General features: G+C 39.8%; 1 protein-coding gene across 4 annotated transcripts in view; it reads left to right on the forward strand.

The window, feature by feature from the left end:
* The window catches only part of CERS6 (ceramide synthase 6), a 120,243-nt gene that overhangs the window by 66,024 nt on the left and 36,715 nt on the right, over positions 1–17,504 (forward strand). For all 4 annotated transcript variants that reach the window (XM_065069757.1, XM_065069758.1, XM_065069759.1 and 1 more), the window contains exon 5: positions 16,059–16,109. In XM_065069757.1, the coding sequence (XP_064925829.1) occupies positions 16,059–16,109 (51 nt within the window). The remainder of the gene's footprint in view (positions 1–16,058; positions 16,110–17,504) is intronic.

Genomic DNA, 17,504 nt, shown 5'->3' on the forward strand with positions numbered 1-17,504 from the left:
TGTTTCAGTGCTTCATTTCAAGTGCAGCCCAGTGTTGGTTTTTGTTTTTTTTTTTTAAATTTTCCTGTTTCACAGTTTTCCTGTAATTTGTAATTATGAAACCAGAGTGTAGGATTTGCTTTTGGTTTTACTTTTTAAACTCATTTCCATTATGTTTTTAAATTAAGTGGTGGAACAAAATAAAAATCACTTTTTTTCATGTGGTATTTAGATATATGCATACGAGATACAGAACATAAATGCTTAGAGTAATGATTTTAAAGGTAGATTTTACAAGTTCTGTATTTATTCTTTGATTAGCCTAAGAGTCATCCAGAGTGAAGACAGTGATAAGAAATCATCTAAAACAAAACCAGCATTTTTGTGTGAGTGGTACCAGAGCCCCGCTAGTGTTGAAAAGATTTTAATCTTCATAGGTAATGAATGACAAGGTAGCGCAAGTTAATGGCTTAGAAGACCTGCGTCCCGGTTGATCTGTCATTTAATGACACTGGTGCTTACACAGAGGCCTTTGGCCCCAAATGCAATCATCACTGTGAAGTGTGATCATGAAAATATGATATGGCCCTAGGTCTTCCTAGGAGCTGGCATAATAACCTCTATGCCCAGAAGCATGCTCCTTTATCCTGGTTAATAAATATACTACAACATTATTTGTATCTTTATAAATCACTAGATTTAAGCCTAAAAGATAAGTAACTAATTATATTTCCACTCTGATCATGTATATGCAAATTCTCCCACTTTCTGATTGCAGCTGAGATTTTTCGGCACTACCATTTGTTTCATTCACAAGGCTACAAAACTCTTTCTTGCATGGCACCACACCAGTATTGATGCCAAAGAGATGTTAAGTTGTAATGACATTAAACTGACTGCTTTGCTTATCGCTAGCATAGGAACAGGGCAACATTTTTGTTATCTTCAGTAATATTTGCAATTAAATGAATGGTGGATTGACTCATTAAGAGTTAATGATCTGTTTGTGCTCCCATTAAATGGAAAAATTAGCATTAGCTTTGGTGATAAAGAAACAGAGTGAGGAATTCAGGATTGGTTTGTTACTTGCTTGCTGATGCTTGGTGCTCAGTAGTATCTGTATAATGCTGTAGAACAAAAAACCTTTACAAACATCTGGAAGCTAAGCTTCCTGGTGACATATGGTGATGTTTCACATTCAGTTTCCTTCTTTTAATTGCCCATGAGAATTACAAAAGAGTATGAATTCCCTGCAGTAAGGGTCTTGTGAAGTCTGTATGGAGACCTGGAAACCTCAAGTTGCAAGGTAGGTATCCTACTGGGAAGAGGACCATCTGCCTGCAGAAACAAATAACTGCTGACTTGCTCTTTTTCAAATTTAGTGTTGAAGTAAAGCTGATGACATGAGGATGCTGTGTTTAAAAAATGCCAGGTGCAACAAGCTGCTGTATGTGTGCAGCTGATTGAGTTGTCAGTTCTGCATCTCCCTTCCTGAGGAGTCATCCCCTACAACGCAACTGTCTGACAGATAATTGCAACTGCTATGGGTGCAGTTAGATTGTGAAACAACAGGAAAGCCTTATTGAAGTGTAAATTTAACCCGAAAAAACTACTCAAGTGGTACGAATATATGGAAGGCAGCTAGAAAAACAGCAGCATAGTATGGAGGAAAAAACCTCGACAGGTACAGTTTCACTTTCACTGTTACAAAAGTTCCTCTTCCTTGGAACTGCAGGATGTTTCCGAAGAAGACAATGAAGTGGTTACCCTGAGCTCGCCCATCGCTGTGTGACAGCAAGGGATGCTCTGTTGGTGGCCTGCAGTTTCTCTGTGTGCCCGGAGAGAACCTGGCTGCCTCATGCTTTCTTGTGTGAGCGTGTGCTTTGTTCTTCTGCTCAGCTGAGTTGGCATGTTCTCTGCCTCTTTTTGGAATAAAATACATGCAAATGTTACAGCCCTGGGAGAGCAGTATAGCATTTGTAAATGCCATTTTGGATTGCTTATAGTCAAGAATTTTAGAGCCTAAAGTCAGACCACCTTCATTTGAAATACAAAAAAAGAACGTATCACTTCCTGGTGTGGTGATTGGTTTTTGAGATTGTTTCTGGATTACAGTTCACCTGTATCTCTTCATTATTGTGATTGTTAACCTTACAGGAAGTAAGGAGTTGTTGATATGCACAGCAGCTTCATAGAATTTTTATATTTGAGGAGAAGAGTCATCTCTGTAGTGAAGATTGTGAGTTCCTATGTCTGTGGGAGATGAGACTGGGACACAGGCACAATGGGGTGTTTACCTGTGAGGCGTCTTATTGGCCATTCTGGTTTTGAAAATTTCATCCTATTTATCTTTCTGCTGCCATTTTGCAGCTACTTTGGTATTGAACTATTTCATAGCTTCACTGTATGCTGTGTCTTTCATCTCTTCTGTCACTGATAGGTCAGATTTTTTTCAGAAGAGTCGGAGGTCTGTGGATGCTATCGTATGTTCAGGTGTCATCAAATACATCTCCATTTATTTTAGCTGTTAATTAAAACAATTTTGAGAACACTAGCATACACTTCCTTCTAAAAGAAAATGTGTCTCAGTTTCTGGTCACTAAGTGGATATGTTGGTGATGGTTTATTTTAGTCAGCTTCAGGACCAAGTGAAATGCAACTACTGTCACTCTGTTTACTCTGATTAATCATGGTAGAATGTTTTAAAAGACCTTCAAGACATGGTGGACTCTTACTTTTAGCCACAGTAATATTACTTTGAGCTCACTCTCACAGGATCCCTGTGTAAGATTTTCCCCTCTGTTCTGGCTGGGCTGATCCCTCGCTTCTGGTTTATGAGTAACGCACAATTTCTGAACCCAACAGATACAAAGGTGTCAAGTGTGCTTACTTGGACTTCTGGATTTTCATCTGCCTCAGCACCATGAAATTATCTTTTCATAATCTCAAAACAAAGGGTGTGCTGCAGTCTAAATGGGATTTTAGTTAAAATATTAATGATATTGTTCTGGAGGAAATGACGAAGTTTGAGTGCAGAAATTAATAGTTTAAAATTCTTCACACAAGTCTCTGCAGTGCACAGAGAACATCCTTCATGTGGACTCTTGGCAGCTACTGTCATTAGAAATAAAAAATAAATTTATTTTTCCTCAATATTGTATGGGAATCATCAGAGGACATCATTCATGCTGCAAAGAACTGACAGCTCTGCCCACTGGAAGTTATCCTACACCAAAGATCACCTGTAATAGCTGAGTTCCCCGAGGTAGCAATTGGTAGCTGTGGCTTTTTTAGCTTTTTGGATTGATGTTACTGCGAAGATTCATCCATGGGTAGGTATTGATTTGGGTAGATCTAACCTCGGTTTTATAAAAAGTACTGCAGAACACCAAGAGCTGCCAAATGGAAAAATAAGTTGCTGTATTGAAAATATCCAATGCCCTGGACAGTTTTTGGTTTTTCTAGCAATAGAACAGACTCGACTCTGTTGTAGGAGTTTCTCAAGCATTGGAAAGCTATTCACAGAACTTGGTGCATGTTACTTAGGTCTTTTGAAGCAGAAAAAAACTGAGCTGCGTCAGGACGGTCAGTATTTCATTTTATCATTTCCACGGCCTCTTGCCATACCTGTTGCATCTACTTTTTCATGAAGCTATTGCTTCTGGATATTTTGCAGAACAGAATAATATAAGAAACATAGCATCTGGGAAGTATTCACACCGCTCTTTGGAATAAATCTGATTGTCTGATTCTTAGAATGAGACTACTTAAACCAGGTTAAATTTTTCTGTTTTTAACGCAGTGATACCAAAGCATGAGTTTGTGAAATGTCTACCACTTTGGTTTAAAGCAGAACTGACTCTAGGAAACAACGCTGTGGCAAGAGCTGGAAGCAGGAGGTGTGTCTGTAGAGCCCCTGCTGCCACCCTCTGTCTCCTCCTTTTTTGATTTATTTGAAGCAGGTGCTCAGTTGGGCACTTTTTCTAGTCTGCATCTGTTGAGATGTTTCCTTCCTGTGTTGTACCTGAAAGGTTATTACATTATCTGTTACAGAAACCTTGTCGTTACTTTTGTTCAGGGAGCTTATCTGCCTGGTATTAGATAAATACTCTCATTTAAATGAAGAATGTGAGAGGCCACTCTGGAGCCTTTTGAACAAAATGCTGGTATTTGATATTCTACTGTGCTATTAACAGAGGGATAATGTGATACGTGTGCCGCTCAGGGAGGAAATGAAGCCTGCCTTTGGCAGATTGTACTTGCTGTAAAATCAATTTACACCGTTTTTCTTGATTGCTACTTTTTATTTTTATTTTTAATTGGAAAAGAAACTGCTGAGTATCTGTAAGTGATGAAAATTGTTAAGCTAAAATACTTTCGGATGTTTAAATCCAATCATAGTCTTACTTCTTTCATTGAAAGTTGGGGTGAGCATTAGGTGCTAAATAAAGCAAAGTCTAATTCACTGTGTGAGCAGGGAGGGGCACTTGTGCCAGAGTCTCCTGAAGGAAGGCGCTCTTGTGAAAAAGGGGAAATGCCATATTACATTTTAAATAAGCATCATAAGTGCAAAGCATTTCCCATAAGAACAAAGTTAGGTCCTGTCTAATGGAAAAGGCATTTGTTTTGGATATCTCTTCAAAAGGACATAAAAATTGCTGAGGGCATTTAGGAGGGATTAATAGAGAGCTTTGGATGTCTGAGACACAAATCACGAGTCATGCTGTGAGAAAGATCAAAGTTAGCGGAGAAACTTAATTTTAAATGACTCCAACACTTCAACGTACATCAACAAGGAAAATGAATGCATTTTCAACAATGACAATTCAAAAGAGAAGGCCACTCAGCACAGGAAATAATTTATTGTCTATGCTGTTTGAAGTTTACATAGTAACTGGCAGAATTTATTTGTGGCTGAAAGGAACTAAAGGGTTTTTGAAAGAAGCAAGCAAAAGGGGAATATCAGTGATATTCCTAATTCAGTAATAGGACACTGATAGCAACAGGACTTTCAAATGCAGACAGTGGGGTCAAATTTGACATAAGCAATGGGAGGAAAAGCAACACACTCACTTAAAAAAAGCACAGCTACAATTGAATTTCACTTTATCTGCTTGAAATCCAGCTGGGGGTATTTAATAACATCAGAGTAATAAGTAAATGCTCTGTAATCAGCAATTTGGAGAGTTAAGCTGGTATTGAGCCATACACAGCATCTTCACTGCTTGTACATGCCACTGCTGTTCTGGCTGGTGAAAGAGGGGCCGCCAGCCCTGGTGTTCCCCTGCAGACTGGTTGCTAATTTTGACTTCAGCACAGTATTCATCTTGTTGGCAGCCCAGCTTTCTGGAAGATAAAATTTTTCAGTATGCTATACATAAAAATGGCAGATCTAGAGGAAGTGCTTCCTGAAGTGTTTTATTTGGGCAATTCTGTGATAAAAGTAGTTTTCATTCATTTGGAAAACTAAGGTGGCTCATTTGTACCTGTAGCAAAGTATTTAGCACAGCGCTCCTCTATTGCCAGGAGCTTTTCATGTTTTGCTATTCAGATGAATGAAGCAGTCCTATTTTCCACGGCTAATTAAGCCTCAGCAAAGAATACACATTTGGATACAAGCACAGGTTATTAATAATCTGACTGGTGATTTGAGTTGCCATTATTGAGTTGAACTCACTGTTGAGGCAGTGACTTGGAGCAGGATAGCTGTAACCTCATTTAAACTAGTGTAACCTTTAGAACAATATGTATTTTTACATTGTAAGGGCTTTGAGTCATAAAGCTGCTTCACTTTAGCCTTGAAGTAGCAGGGAAAAGAAGCTTGCAGTTAAATAAATATATTATTGGTGAGCTTTTCTTTTTCCATATTGTATTCCCTTCCAGTGATAGAAGTTAGCACAGGGAAATATTGCTTTAAGTTCAAATCTAATTCAGAGTTTTGCTACTGTTTTTCACTGCTGTTATCTCACATGTGACTTCAAGAGTTTCACCCGGGATTTCTGGTTTTTGTTTGTTGTCCCATCCCCAAGATTTGTAGGCTCATTAAACTGAGGGAGAGCAAACTCTCTTGCCCCTTGCTCAGTTATGGTTTTATACTAAAACTTAGTACAAATTTCGCAGTTGTAAAACATAAGAGTCATTTGCTCTCATCACTACCAGCCACTCTTATTGCTATAATAGCTGTTTTAATAGGTCCGTTGCAGGAAAACACAGCAAGTTGTGTCTGAATGGGTCCACCAAGAGAATGACAAATGGAAACAAAAAAGGGTTTGTATTTGTGCACTTCCTCAGATGAAGGGAAAGGTAAAAAACAAAGAGGAAATGAACATAAAATTTTATGCAGGCTTACGTATTTTTAAAGGTTTGGGAAATTATTTTGGCTTTGTTTGCTTTAGTTAAGTAAATGTTATCATGGCCACTGACTCAGAACCAAGCAGGAAAGAATTCCTTGCAAACTGTTTTTGTATTAAAATTATTAACATTTTCCCCCACTCCCATTTTGTTAGAGGAAAATATGAGAGATTTTCTCACTGGGATTCTTCCAGGCAGTACTTAGTATTTTTGGTATTATTAAATACACCAAGAAGTGGTTCAGTAGTAAAGACATCTGCTGCCTCATGGGTGAGTCGCCCTGGTGCAGTAAATATGCACTAACCTCAGAAAAATGCAGCGGTTGCAGGAGCGGGTGGGGAAGAAGCTACTTTAGCCTGTCCTTATGCATTGCTACTTAGAGTTATGCCTCGTTTTAGCTGTGCCCAGTGACTGAAGTGCTTAGAAATGGATCCCTATCTAGTGACAATCACACCGGTGTGGCTGGAGATGGGTGGTTTTTGGCCTGCCTGTTCCAGCAATCCATATGAAGGAGCTCTGCTCCCTGGGTCCTCGGGTGGCACTTGGTGGTGTCTCTGTGTTTAGAAGCAGCCAGCTCTTCTGTCAGGGCTTCAGTGGCAGCACTGAGAGTGAGGAGTTCATTGCCAGAAGTCTTCCTCACCAGCTGCCCATGGTGACGCCATGTGATTCAGTCACCGTCTTGTGACCCATGGTATAAATCTTGGCCCTGTGAAGCTAGAGAAATTGTACATTTCCTATTAAAAGTTCTGCAGTGGCAATACATTTCTAATTTTCAGGCTGTAGGGGATGATTTTGAGACCTCACTGTGATGTGCCTGTACAAAGGTACAGCAAAACACCACAGCTGCAGAAGTGGAAGTTGGAGAGGGCTTTTGTTTGGTTTTTCTTTATACTACTTTTTTCCAGTAGGCAATGTACATTCATAAATACCATAATCTTAAACATCTGGTTTTCTGTGTGAAATTATACCTTGGTGCTTACATAGTAAGGAGTGGGTTTGTTATTGTTAAAAATCTCCTCTGTCTCCCTCTGTGGGCAGCAGGCAGTGATGGAGCATGTTATACGTCAGTGAAGCAAGCCCTTGCGCACATGGTGAATCCTGCAAAGGAAAGCAGCTCCGTGGGGATTTCCAAAAGCTCGTGTCAGGAGTATGATGAAGGACATGGTAATCACTTCCCAACAGCACAGGGGGTGGAAGTCAGTGGCTTGGCAAAGTCAGACAGATGCACTCTTCTGGCAGAGCAGCCACAGATAGGAGCTATAATTACAGAAAGTAGATATGTAATAATAAGTTTAATTATTAACCGCTTTCCTGTATGCCTTTGAGTAACCGTAGTACCAGACCATAGAGAGCACTGGAAGCCCTGGGGCTTTGTTGAAGCTGTATCCTGTAGGAGAACAAGGAGTATTCTGAAATTGTGCAGCTCTGCAGTGATCTACCAAGCGTGAACTGCCCAATTTTTTTTTTTTTTAAATAATTTGCTTTTGGAATTTTTGATGGTCTCTTAAAGGTACAATTTTATACAGGTCACCCTCCTACCTCAGCACCCTCTCTTTACAAACTAATTCCAGACCTACAGTGGCATGTTGTCTGTTTTAATAAGATAAATTAATGAATATCCTCTTAGATGCAAATTCTAGGCTGACCAATGTGATTTGGGTCCGTGATCAAAAAATACAAGGCATCTGTAAAGCTCACATGTTTAGAGCTTCTTTTCTTCACCAAAGTGTTACCAGGCATCTGGAGTGCTTGGCTGAATGTGTCCACTACTTTTTATGGACTCTTCCTACTGTGCAGGTAGAGCGACTACAAAATACACTGAGTAGCATCACTGGGAAACCTGGCATCTGCAAAGGAATAGGAACTTCAGCCTGGCTTCTGCAGTGTTTAAATACAGACCTTCAGCTGCTCTGATCTGCCATAGCAGCACTGCCTGCCCAGCTTGTTCATGACAAAACTGCTTGAAAATGTTACCATTACAAATGAAGGCAAAAAGTTTAAGAACCTTTGCTTACTACAAAGTGGCAGGGAAGAAGGTGTGCACCCAAGAGCAAATATTTGGATGCCTGATCCTGGTAAGGGGACTGGTCAGAGCAGTGGGAGGAGATGATACAGCCGCCAGCTTCTCCAGCTGGAGTGTTCTTCAGTTCTGTTCAATGCATGTGATGCTTCAATATTAGGACCCTTCCAGATACTCTAGGAATATCTGTCCTTTTGCCACCTTCATTTTCCATATCATTTGGAAGTTGAAATTACATGTTTATCAGCACAAGACATAAACACCAGATCTTTATACATCATATTTTTAAAGGGAAAAGTGGATGGATGTGGTGCATGGAGCTTTCTCTCCCTTTCTGGAGACCATTTTATGTAAATAAATCCAAACTTGAATTCATTTTTTTTTCTAAAAATATTTTTGTGCACACACGTATATTTGCATTTAAAATGTCAAGTGCATCTTCCAGTGATTATTGTTAATCTTGGCCTTTTATGCATCCTTCCATATACTTAATAGTTTCCAATTAGTAGAAGTATCATTTTTAATTATGTTTGGAAATCAGCAGAGGAGATTACTGAGGGGAAAGGCTGAGCGCTGTTCATTACAAAAGCATTTTTCCCCCAAACGCCTTGTTTCTGCATACACGAAGCACTAATGTCTAGAGAAAAACAAAACCAAAACCAACAACAACAACAAAAACCCCCAACAGTTCTGCAGAAACTTGTAACAGCTTGCTTAGTCACAATATATGAGAAGAGAACCTCAGGAGGCTCATCAGCAATGTGTCTTCACTTCTGTTGTCAGCTGTGCCAAGAAATATGAATGACTGCATGGGCCTGTGAAGAATTTATGAAAATGCTGTTCCTGGTGTGAGAAGCAACTGCATCCCAGACCACATCACCAGGCACTGCAAGGAAGAACATGCCAGAATTGGTGCAAAATAGTAGCCACTAATTTTGTCATTTTGCTGAGTTCTCTTTGTTCCCAGCATGGTGTTTTGTCAGAACTTAGTGATTTTTGTGGGTAGATTTTGTGGGTATACTTAATTTTGATGTGTAGGTGGCTAGATACTTGCAGAGAGTCAGATCATTCTGCAGTTCATCCTGCCATAAACAACCCCAGCCCGTGCTGTTGGCGTCGCTTGCTGCTGACATTGTGCCCCTCAGTGCCTGTCACCGGTGGCCAGTAAAGACTGGAAACTGTCTGATGTGGTTTTTAAATCAGTGAGACTTTAGTATGAGAAATGCTTACGTAGTAGCAAGGCAAATGCAACAGTAGCAAGGGATGATGTTGACATGGTTCAGACCCTGTCTTAGCCAGGGTATTTTTTTCAAAGATGACAAGAAAAAACCACATTTCTAAGTAATCAGAGAAAGTTCCCAAGACACCATAAATCTGAAGCCCTTGGAGACCAGGCAAACTTAGTGGAAGATTATTGTCTTTGAAAATTTTGAAAAACTGACTCAGAACGTTCTGATTGCTCCTTTATAAATCTTCTAAAAATCAAGGAAAATGAGGAGGAGTTTCTTTTTCTTTCTGCTGGAGGAAAAAATGCTGCAAAATATTGATACTTGTGAAAAAAGAAAGGTCACTTTCTGTGATTTGTAAAACTGTTACTTGTTTTACAACAGTTAATACCAAGGAGTTTTTCTGTAGTTGAGAGGAAAAAAAAAGTGTATTAGTTTGTGCAATGTAGACAAAAGCAGATGTTTTAATGGATATACACTTCTTAAGAGAGAAAAGCTGTAGTAGTCTACACTTGCACTGATCCCCACTGAACCAAGTAAGAAGATGGGAAAGAAAACCCAGGGTCACTGTGGAATTTGCGTCTAAGGGATTATTTTATTGTAAAATCTCTTGGAGCCATTTTTACACTAGAACATAGAGCCGTGGCATGGGAAACTATAGAAGGATGCTTTGTGCTGCCTGGTATTCTGACTTTGTCTCTAACTTCAGCATCCGTTCAGCATACCGTGCCAAGAGGATGCAGGTGTTGCAGAAAGAAAAAGAAAGCAAGCAATTTAAGTAATTCCCCTCTAAGCGAGTGCTTATTCAACCAAGTGATGTGTAAGAGGAATGCTTATTGATATGTTGAAAAAGAAAAAAATTGTGATAATACCTAGCCATAAGTGGGGAAAAAGTGAACGCTGAGATTCTATTTAATTTAAGCATGTAGAAAATCAAATGAAAAAAAAAATGTTATGAAGGGTGCTTATATTTTCAGTTCCTGGATAATACAAAAGAGGTGGAAAGTGTTGAATATTTCTATATTTTGCAGTCAACAGAAAGATTGTAGTCTCCTCCCCTGCTGCTACAATTGCACTTTTAGGTAGACAAGGTATAAGCTCTGAATATGGCAAGGAGGAGATGGTGTTCTGCCAGCAGTGCAAGGAAAAGCATATGTGTGTGTCATATGTTATATGTGTGTATCAGGCAGCTAATGTTAGGCCTATGGGTAAGAGCAAACTGCACATAGCATTTGGGGTCTAAGTAAAGGAAGATGAAATCTTCTGGCCTCAGTTGTACCACTTGTTTCCATCAAGAGCAAGGACCTGCTGTAGCTTGATGGAAGTAGAGATATGAATGCCCTGAAACATCTTTGCCTGTATCAGCCCAAAATAAATGAGGTGGGTTGAACTTTGCCAAAACTATGTATTATCTTGACTTCAATTAATAGTGCTAATTTCTGTTCCACTTAATGCTGCTTGTAGCTGTCAGAGACAAATTATGTAAAGCTGTAACCAAGCCAGATAAAATCTTGGCCTTTTCAGATTGCAGAGTCGTGAGCATATACACAGTGAGGGCTCAGGATTTCTGTATGGTGCTGGTTTTGTTCTACAGCATCAAATGTTTTCTAATTTCAAAAGCAACTTAAAATCTTTTCTTGGACTGAGGCTCTCTCATTTTGGTTTGAAATGTGTTTTTTTAGACTTCTGTAGGATGTAGGGGTTCTGTCATGATGTTCCTGGCTTTTTACATGCTGTACTTCTGATAAAAACAGCAGGCAGATTGTAGTTGTTTATCTGCTGGAAAAGTCAAAGATTTTTCTTGCTTACTGGGAATTTAGGAAAAAGCCCTTTAGAAGTTACAACATGCCCATATAAATCAGGTATGTAGCAGCTCTATCCAGTACTTCAACCTGCTAGGGCAGAAGCTGCCCTGTGGAGCGCAGGCTTTTCCTGTCATTAGGCTTGGTGGAATACTTCTGCAAGTGTTTCTTCAATATGTTACTTGTACAAGTTATTGGACTACGAAAAGAAAAAATGAATGCCTGCAATGCTGTGTTCATTTATTGCACATCTCTTGTTTGTCTGTAGGCTCACACTTCCAAGGGCAAAGCAAGACCCGTGCTTGTTGGTGCCACTTATATATTGGAGTTTCTGGTTGTGCTGAGTACAAGAAAAAATGCCTCCACTTCCAGTGAGGTGAACTGTGGAAGTAATTTGTCTTCCCAAAAGCAGTTATTTTGCGAATTTATTTGGCCTACATATGTATATATATGGTCATATATAGTGGCTGACATGCTGATTCTGTAAAATATACGTGGAATTCACTGATACCCCTGACATGCCTGGTACACACACATCTGATGGCTTGTGACGTGTACAGCTCTTGTTGGTTTCTTTGAGAACCTGCCCTCTGGCCTTTGTGTGTTTCCAATGCTCAGTGGGTTCTGCTGGGCACATATGGGTGAGAGAGGAGTATTCTTTTTATATATATATGTATTTATATGTATTTATATGTATTACTGTATGATGAACTGAAATTTACATTGTTATTTAAAATAATCCTTAATCAGATGCATCTGTTTTTTCCCTGATAAAATACACACAAAAATACCTTTCAGCCAGATCAGCTGTCTAGGGAACATATCATAAATTGAAGGCAGTTTTTATTGTAGTATTTTTTTTTCCTCCATTTACTATCAAAACGGACCTTTCACATACTAGTTACTAGCAGCACTTCAAGCAACACATGCAGATTATCATTGCTTTGGGGCTTCTGAAAGCCAGGGCTTTCTCTGTAGATAAGTGAATGGGACAAGGGATACAGAACAACCTGAGGCTTCTGGCTAAGTATGCAGATGTTTCAGATCTTTGTTCTGGTTTTGGTTTAGTTGTGGGTTGGTTTTGTTTGTTTCCCCCCACCTTTTTTTTCTTCTTTTTCTTCTCCCCACCCCCACCCCCCCATCACAGTCATTCCCTTGTCTCAAGAGAAGTTTTATTTCTGCAGGACTTCTTTAAAATTAGTCCCCTTAATCACAGAGTTGGAGAGGTTTGATGGAGCTTTTGACAGATATTCCTGTAAGGAAACAAAAATAATAGATATGTTGACAGCAGATTCAACAGCTGTTTCTCATCCTCCCCTGTCATCGATACTGCTCCGATGAGGCACTGCACCAAAGTGTGGAAAAGCTTAAGTTTCATCTGAACTCCTTTATATTCTGTAAGGGAGGGTGTCAGCGTTGTAGTGCTGGTACTTTGTGCCTGACATAATTGGTACTGAAGATTTCAGTATTCTGTTTCCAGCTTAAGGATGTTTTTTGTTATAAGGATCTTTGCATTTCCTCTCTTTTCCAGTCCCTCGGGTTTGTCCCTTCCCCAGAGTTCATGTGCTGACAGCAAGAAGTAAAACGGAAACTGGGGCATTCTACAAGCAGTGGAAACAGTAGAACACTTTTTATCATTATGTTTATCAAAAAAGGATGTGTTGCAAAGCCAAGTCACTGACCTTTTCTCCCTGTCCATCATGGGACTTTCCAGGAAGAGCTGTGCTCTGCTTCACAGTGAGCTTTCTGGTGGAAGGGGGTGCACAGACATGTCCTGTCAGCACACACAGGGCTCAGCTGAGCCCAGAGATTGCCGGTATTGGGTCCTTTCCGATTAACTCACCTTTCCCCCGTGTGTCAAGGTGTCATACTGCAGACTGTGTGAGCTTTTTTAGGATTCTCTCCTTCCTGTTGAAGCCTGCACAGAGTATCCCACAGTTGTGAGGTTCACAGAGGACTAAACAAGATGCTTCTTGCTACAACTGTAACCATGGTCTACGTGGAAGAGTTAGGGTTCAATCTAGGACTGTATTCATTGTGGGGGCCAGAGGGGAAAGTTGTGCCTAAACCCAGCTCTTTCTGTGCCTCTCTCCTAAAACCCTCCAGGGAAAACATAGTCAAAGTCCCCCGCTGCTACAGCTGCTAGAGTGAACTCAGAGATGCCAGGGCAAGTCAAGGGGAGGGGAAACTGGGGAGGAAATCGGGGTAGGAAGGTGCTGGATGTGCCTTACTGTCTTAGCCACTGTTGCCCACAGAGGATCCATTATGTTTCCAAACAGCTACTCAGAAGCATTTTGTTTGAGATGGCAGCATGGCTCTCTGAGCTTTCTGTGGTTCAGAAGAGGCAGATGTTCTGCAACGTATTGGTCTTTGAGGCTTAATGCATATATTATACTGTTTGTCAGTTTGTGGTATCCTTTTAGGCTTTGTGGTTATGGGTTCCTCCAGTGAAGCCTATTTTATTTGGCATTCAGCATTTTAATTGCACATAAACCTCTGTATCTACAGCTCATACAGCAAGCATCTCTCTGAAGAAGCCTTAAGATGTCATAATATTTGAAAGAGAAAAATGTGCATTTTTTGCTAGCACCTGTAATTTAGGTAGCAAAGTAATTGGGTAGGAATCATCTCTTATCTCATGTTGCATCTGATATGAAAGACAGTTACAGCTTTTCAAACCTGGCTAAAACTATGAATTATCCTACAATATTTGTATGCGTCTAATTTAGGCAGCTGTCAGAAATATTTTAGATTCTGTATATTAGTAATACTTGCAGAGGGGTTGTGGCAGTTTCCAAAGCTCTTTTTTGTTGTGTGAAATGAGAACTCAGCACAGTAACTACTGTGGAGATATTTGAACAAATAAATTGCTTTCATGAAGTTATTATTCCTAACAGAGAGAAGGGGAAGTTTGGATGGACTTCAGTCATACTTACAGCATCCTGTGAGAGGCATATCAGAAATTCTGAGAGGTCTGTTACTTTAAATATTGGCATACTGCTCAGGTTACTGTAAGAATTATTCCTTTTCATTTCGGTAGCATTGGGGGTATGAGTGTGGAAGTTACATTTTATCTTGTTTTCTGAGTGAAGACACATCCAGAAAACTAGGAAGAGCCTTTAGTTATGATACTACATCACTATTAACCAACAAAGGCTATAAAGACCTTCTGTAAGACAAATCACAACAGAACTTCAGTAGTAGTTGGGAATGGGCTGTCATTATGGCTAGACTTCATCCTGTCTTTTTGATATGGAACAAATCCTTCCTACTTATAAAGACTCTACTATCCTGAATCTCAGCCTGGGACTTTAACATTCTGCTTAGTGTTCATTATATTTGGTTTGATGCTCACCCGTTGTATTTTGCATGGGTTTGTTATTAGGCTTTGCCTGAGCTAAACTGCTCCACCTGATGATGAAAACAAGAAAATGCTGCCTCTCATGCAATGTGGATTTATTTTAAAAAATGTAATCTAGTGGAAGCATTGGAAGCCATAAGGGTATGTGTGCCTCAGTCCAGGACGCCTACTAATGATGTTCTGCTCCCTTTATACTTGGATGTAGAGCAGTTAAGGTTGTGTAAAGGAGCTACACAAAGATCTTGAATCCACAGTTTTATTTTGTGTTTCTAGTGAGGCACACAGTGGATGGGTACTTGCACTGTGGACATGTGCTTCTGAATGTGCCAGAACCTGAGATGCAGCTGTGCTTTGAAAGACATGCATATCTGAAAGGAGTTGTTCCTGCTCATGCACTAAAACGGAAGTGTGGCTGCTTGGTAGCTGTTTGTTTGGTCACGTTCTTATTACCCAGTATAGAAATACTTAATGATTGAGTATGTTGCGTAGAAGAGCTTGCCCATATGGTATTTTCTGTCTTAAGTCCATTTAGTTGCACAGAAAGGAGATAAAAACTAAAGAACTCTAAAAGAAGCAACCTGCTTACAAGAGAAGATTTAAAAGGCTCTCTTGTGGCTTTGAAAGGGAAATAATCACATAGATCTTGTGCAAGTGGCCAAGAAACAAGAAGCATAACAGGGCTGCTTGTCCCAAAGTCTTTAAGTTTGCCTAGCTTTTTGCAAGGCAAGAGCCTGTAGGATGCATGCTACAATAAAATTGTCTCTGGCACCTTTCATGTTGCCCTAAGATATCAGAGTATTTTCTGTGTGATCGCAAGATCTGTCATCTCTGGATGGACTTGTCTTCAGCCAGGAAAGCAAAAGGTATGATTTTCTGTCTTGAGCTGATGTGGCTGGGATGAAGGATGGATCCTGTAAGGAAGAAGGATGCTAGGATGCTTATATGTAACAGCACATACAAGGGACATTTTTTAAAATATTTGAGCAGCCAGGGACCAAGATTTCCCATGCTGTTGAGAAGGTAATGTGAGATCTGACCACCTGAGCACAAGCTGTTTATGCTCAACCTACGCTCCTGCAAAAACTATTCATATGAAGTCATGGTACACCAACCAAAAACCTCTGTGAACAGGCAGGTTGCTCTAATTCATGCTGTGAATCTTGGAGGAATCACCTTGTTGTATTCCCTTTTCATCACTTCTGTCAAAAATTGCAAATTGTAAGCTGTTCCTGTAGTTTTGTCCTTCATTTTTGTTAACCATATACATTTACATTGCCCAAAATAGTGTGTACAGACCTTTTTGTTTTCTTTCTTCTCAGACACCCTGGCTCTGGAATACCAGACAGTGCTGGAACGGGTATCCATATCAGGTAAAAGTTACAGTGCTGCCTAAAACCAACCATGACACTTCTGCCAGAGCTCTGTTTTTATTATGGTGGAGCTTTATGTCAATATGTTAATGTGAATGGGCTACTCAGTATTTTAGAACATTGTTAGATGCTCCACATCTTGCTCAAGTTCAGGAGAGGCAAGATGAATACAGCTGACACACCTGTTTTGAAATAAAGCACAGGATCTGAAAACAGATCTGGGAAATCTAACCATGAAAGCAGACATCTGCAATGGCAATAGGATGGTAATTTTTTACAAAATTCTGAGGATTCTGAAAGTTTTAGCAATGCTTCGGATTCAGTTGCATGGGAAAAGCCAGTATAGTTCTTGTAGATGTTATACTGCACACAGGGTAAGAACTAATCCCTGGCAGTTTGTGTGATCAAAGAGGAGACTAAAGAGAGAAGGTAGGTTTCTCCTTTAGGTATTTACATAGAGGCTGTCCAGTCCTGGCCTCATGGAAGCTTACAATGAAAGAAGGTAAAATTCGTGAGAGAATTGAAAATGGTTTCAAATCTTTATCTTCAGCAATGTCTGTATTCTCATGGATTCAAAAAGCATCAGCCTTTCACTCTGCTCTAGGCCCAAGTATATAACTTAATTTCAAAGAAAGGACTTAACTAATTTACCTCCTTTACTGAGGAGAAGAATGCCACCATTGAAGTAAAAATGCTCTTTCAGGTTTTGTCCTGCTGCACTCATTCTCTCTTTCAGTCCTCTAAAAAATTTTCCTTAAGTTTGAAATTTGATTTCCTTTAAACAATCTTCAAAAGAACAATGACAGTATATTTATTCCTTTACTACACTGCTAAGTCTTTAACTAGCTCCAGGATTATTTAATTCCTAGGTCCAAGTTCTGGCCATCTTGCGCAGCAGCACAGTTGCTTCAACGACACGCAGGTGCTGCAGTAACACCAGGATTACCAACTCTGGAAACTGTTCTTTGCCAGGGGAAGAAGGAGTAGGACAAGTGAAAGCAGAAGGGTAGAAATTTTGTCTATCATTATCTAGATGAGCTTGCAAAATTTGGTTACCCAAAGAGCTTTGAGAAACCTCCCCTGTGCTTTCCATTGGTTTGTGTTACTGGACCTAGCTGTTAAAGTATGGGATGTGTTTAAACAGAGCAGTCAACCTGCTCTAAAGGATTCAGTGTATTTTTCAGAAAAGATAACTCCTAAACTCTGCCTTGGCTGTACCACTACCTCATTTTACCACTGCCTCATTTTGCCTCCTGGTCTGATAGAAGAAACTTTAAACATGGATGTTGTGAGGATCAGTGAATTAATTGAATGCTCCCTTTTATTATTATTAATAACAACAGTAAGGTAGCCTTTTCAAGGAAAAATTATCATCATGCATATGGCCTAGGAATG

The sequence above is a fragment of the Columba livia genome, chromosome 7, assembly GCF_036013475.1.
Source record: "Columba livia isolate bColLiv1 breed racing homer chromosome 7, bColLiv1.pat.W.v2, whole genome shotgun sequence".
NCBI classification, from domain to species: domain Eukaryota; kingdom Metazoa; phylum Chordata; class Aves; order Columbiformes; family Columbidae; genus Columba; species Columba livia.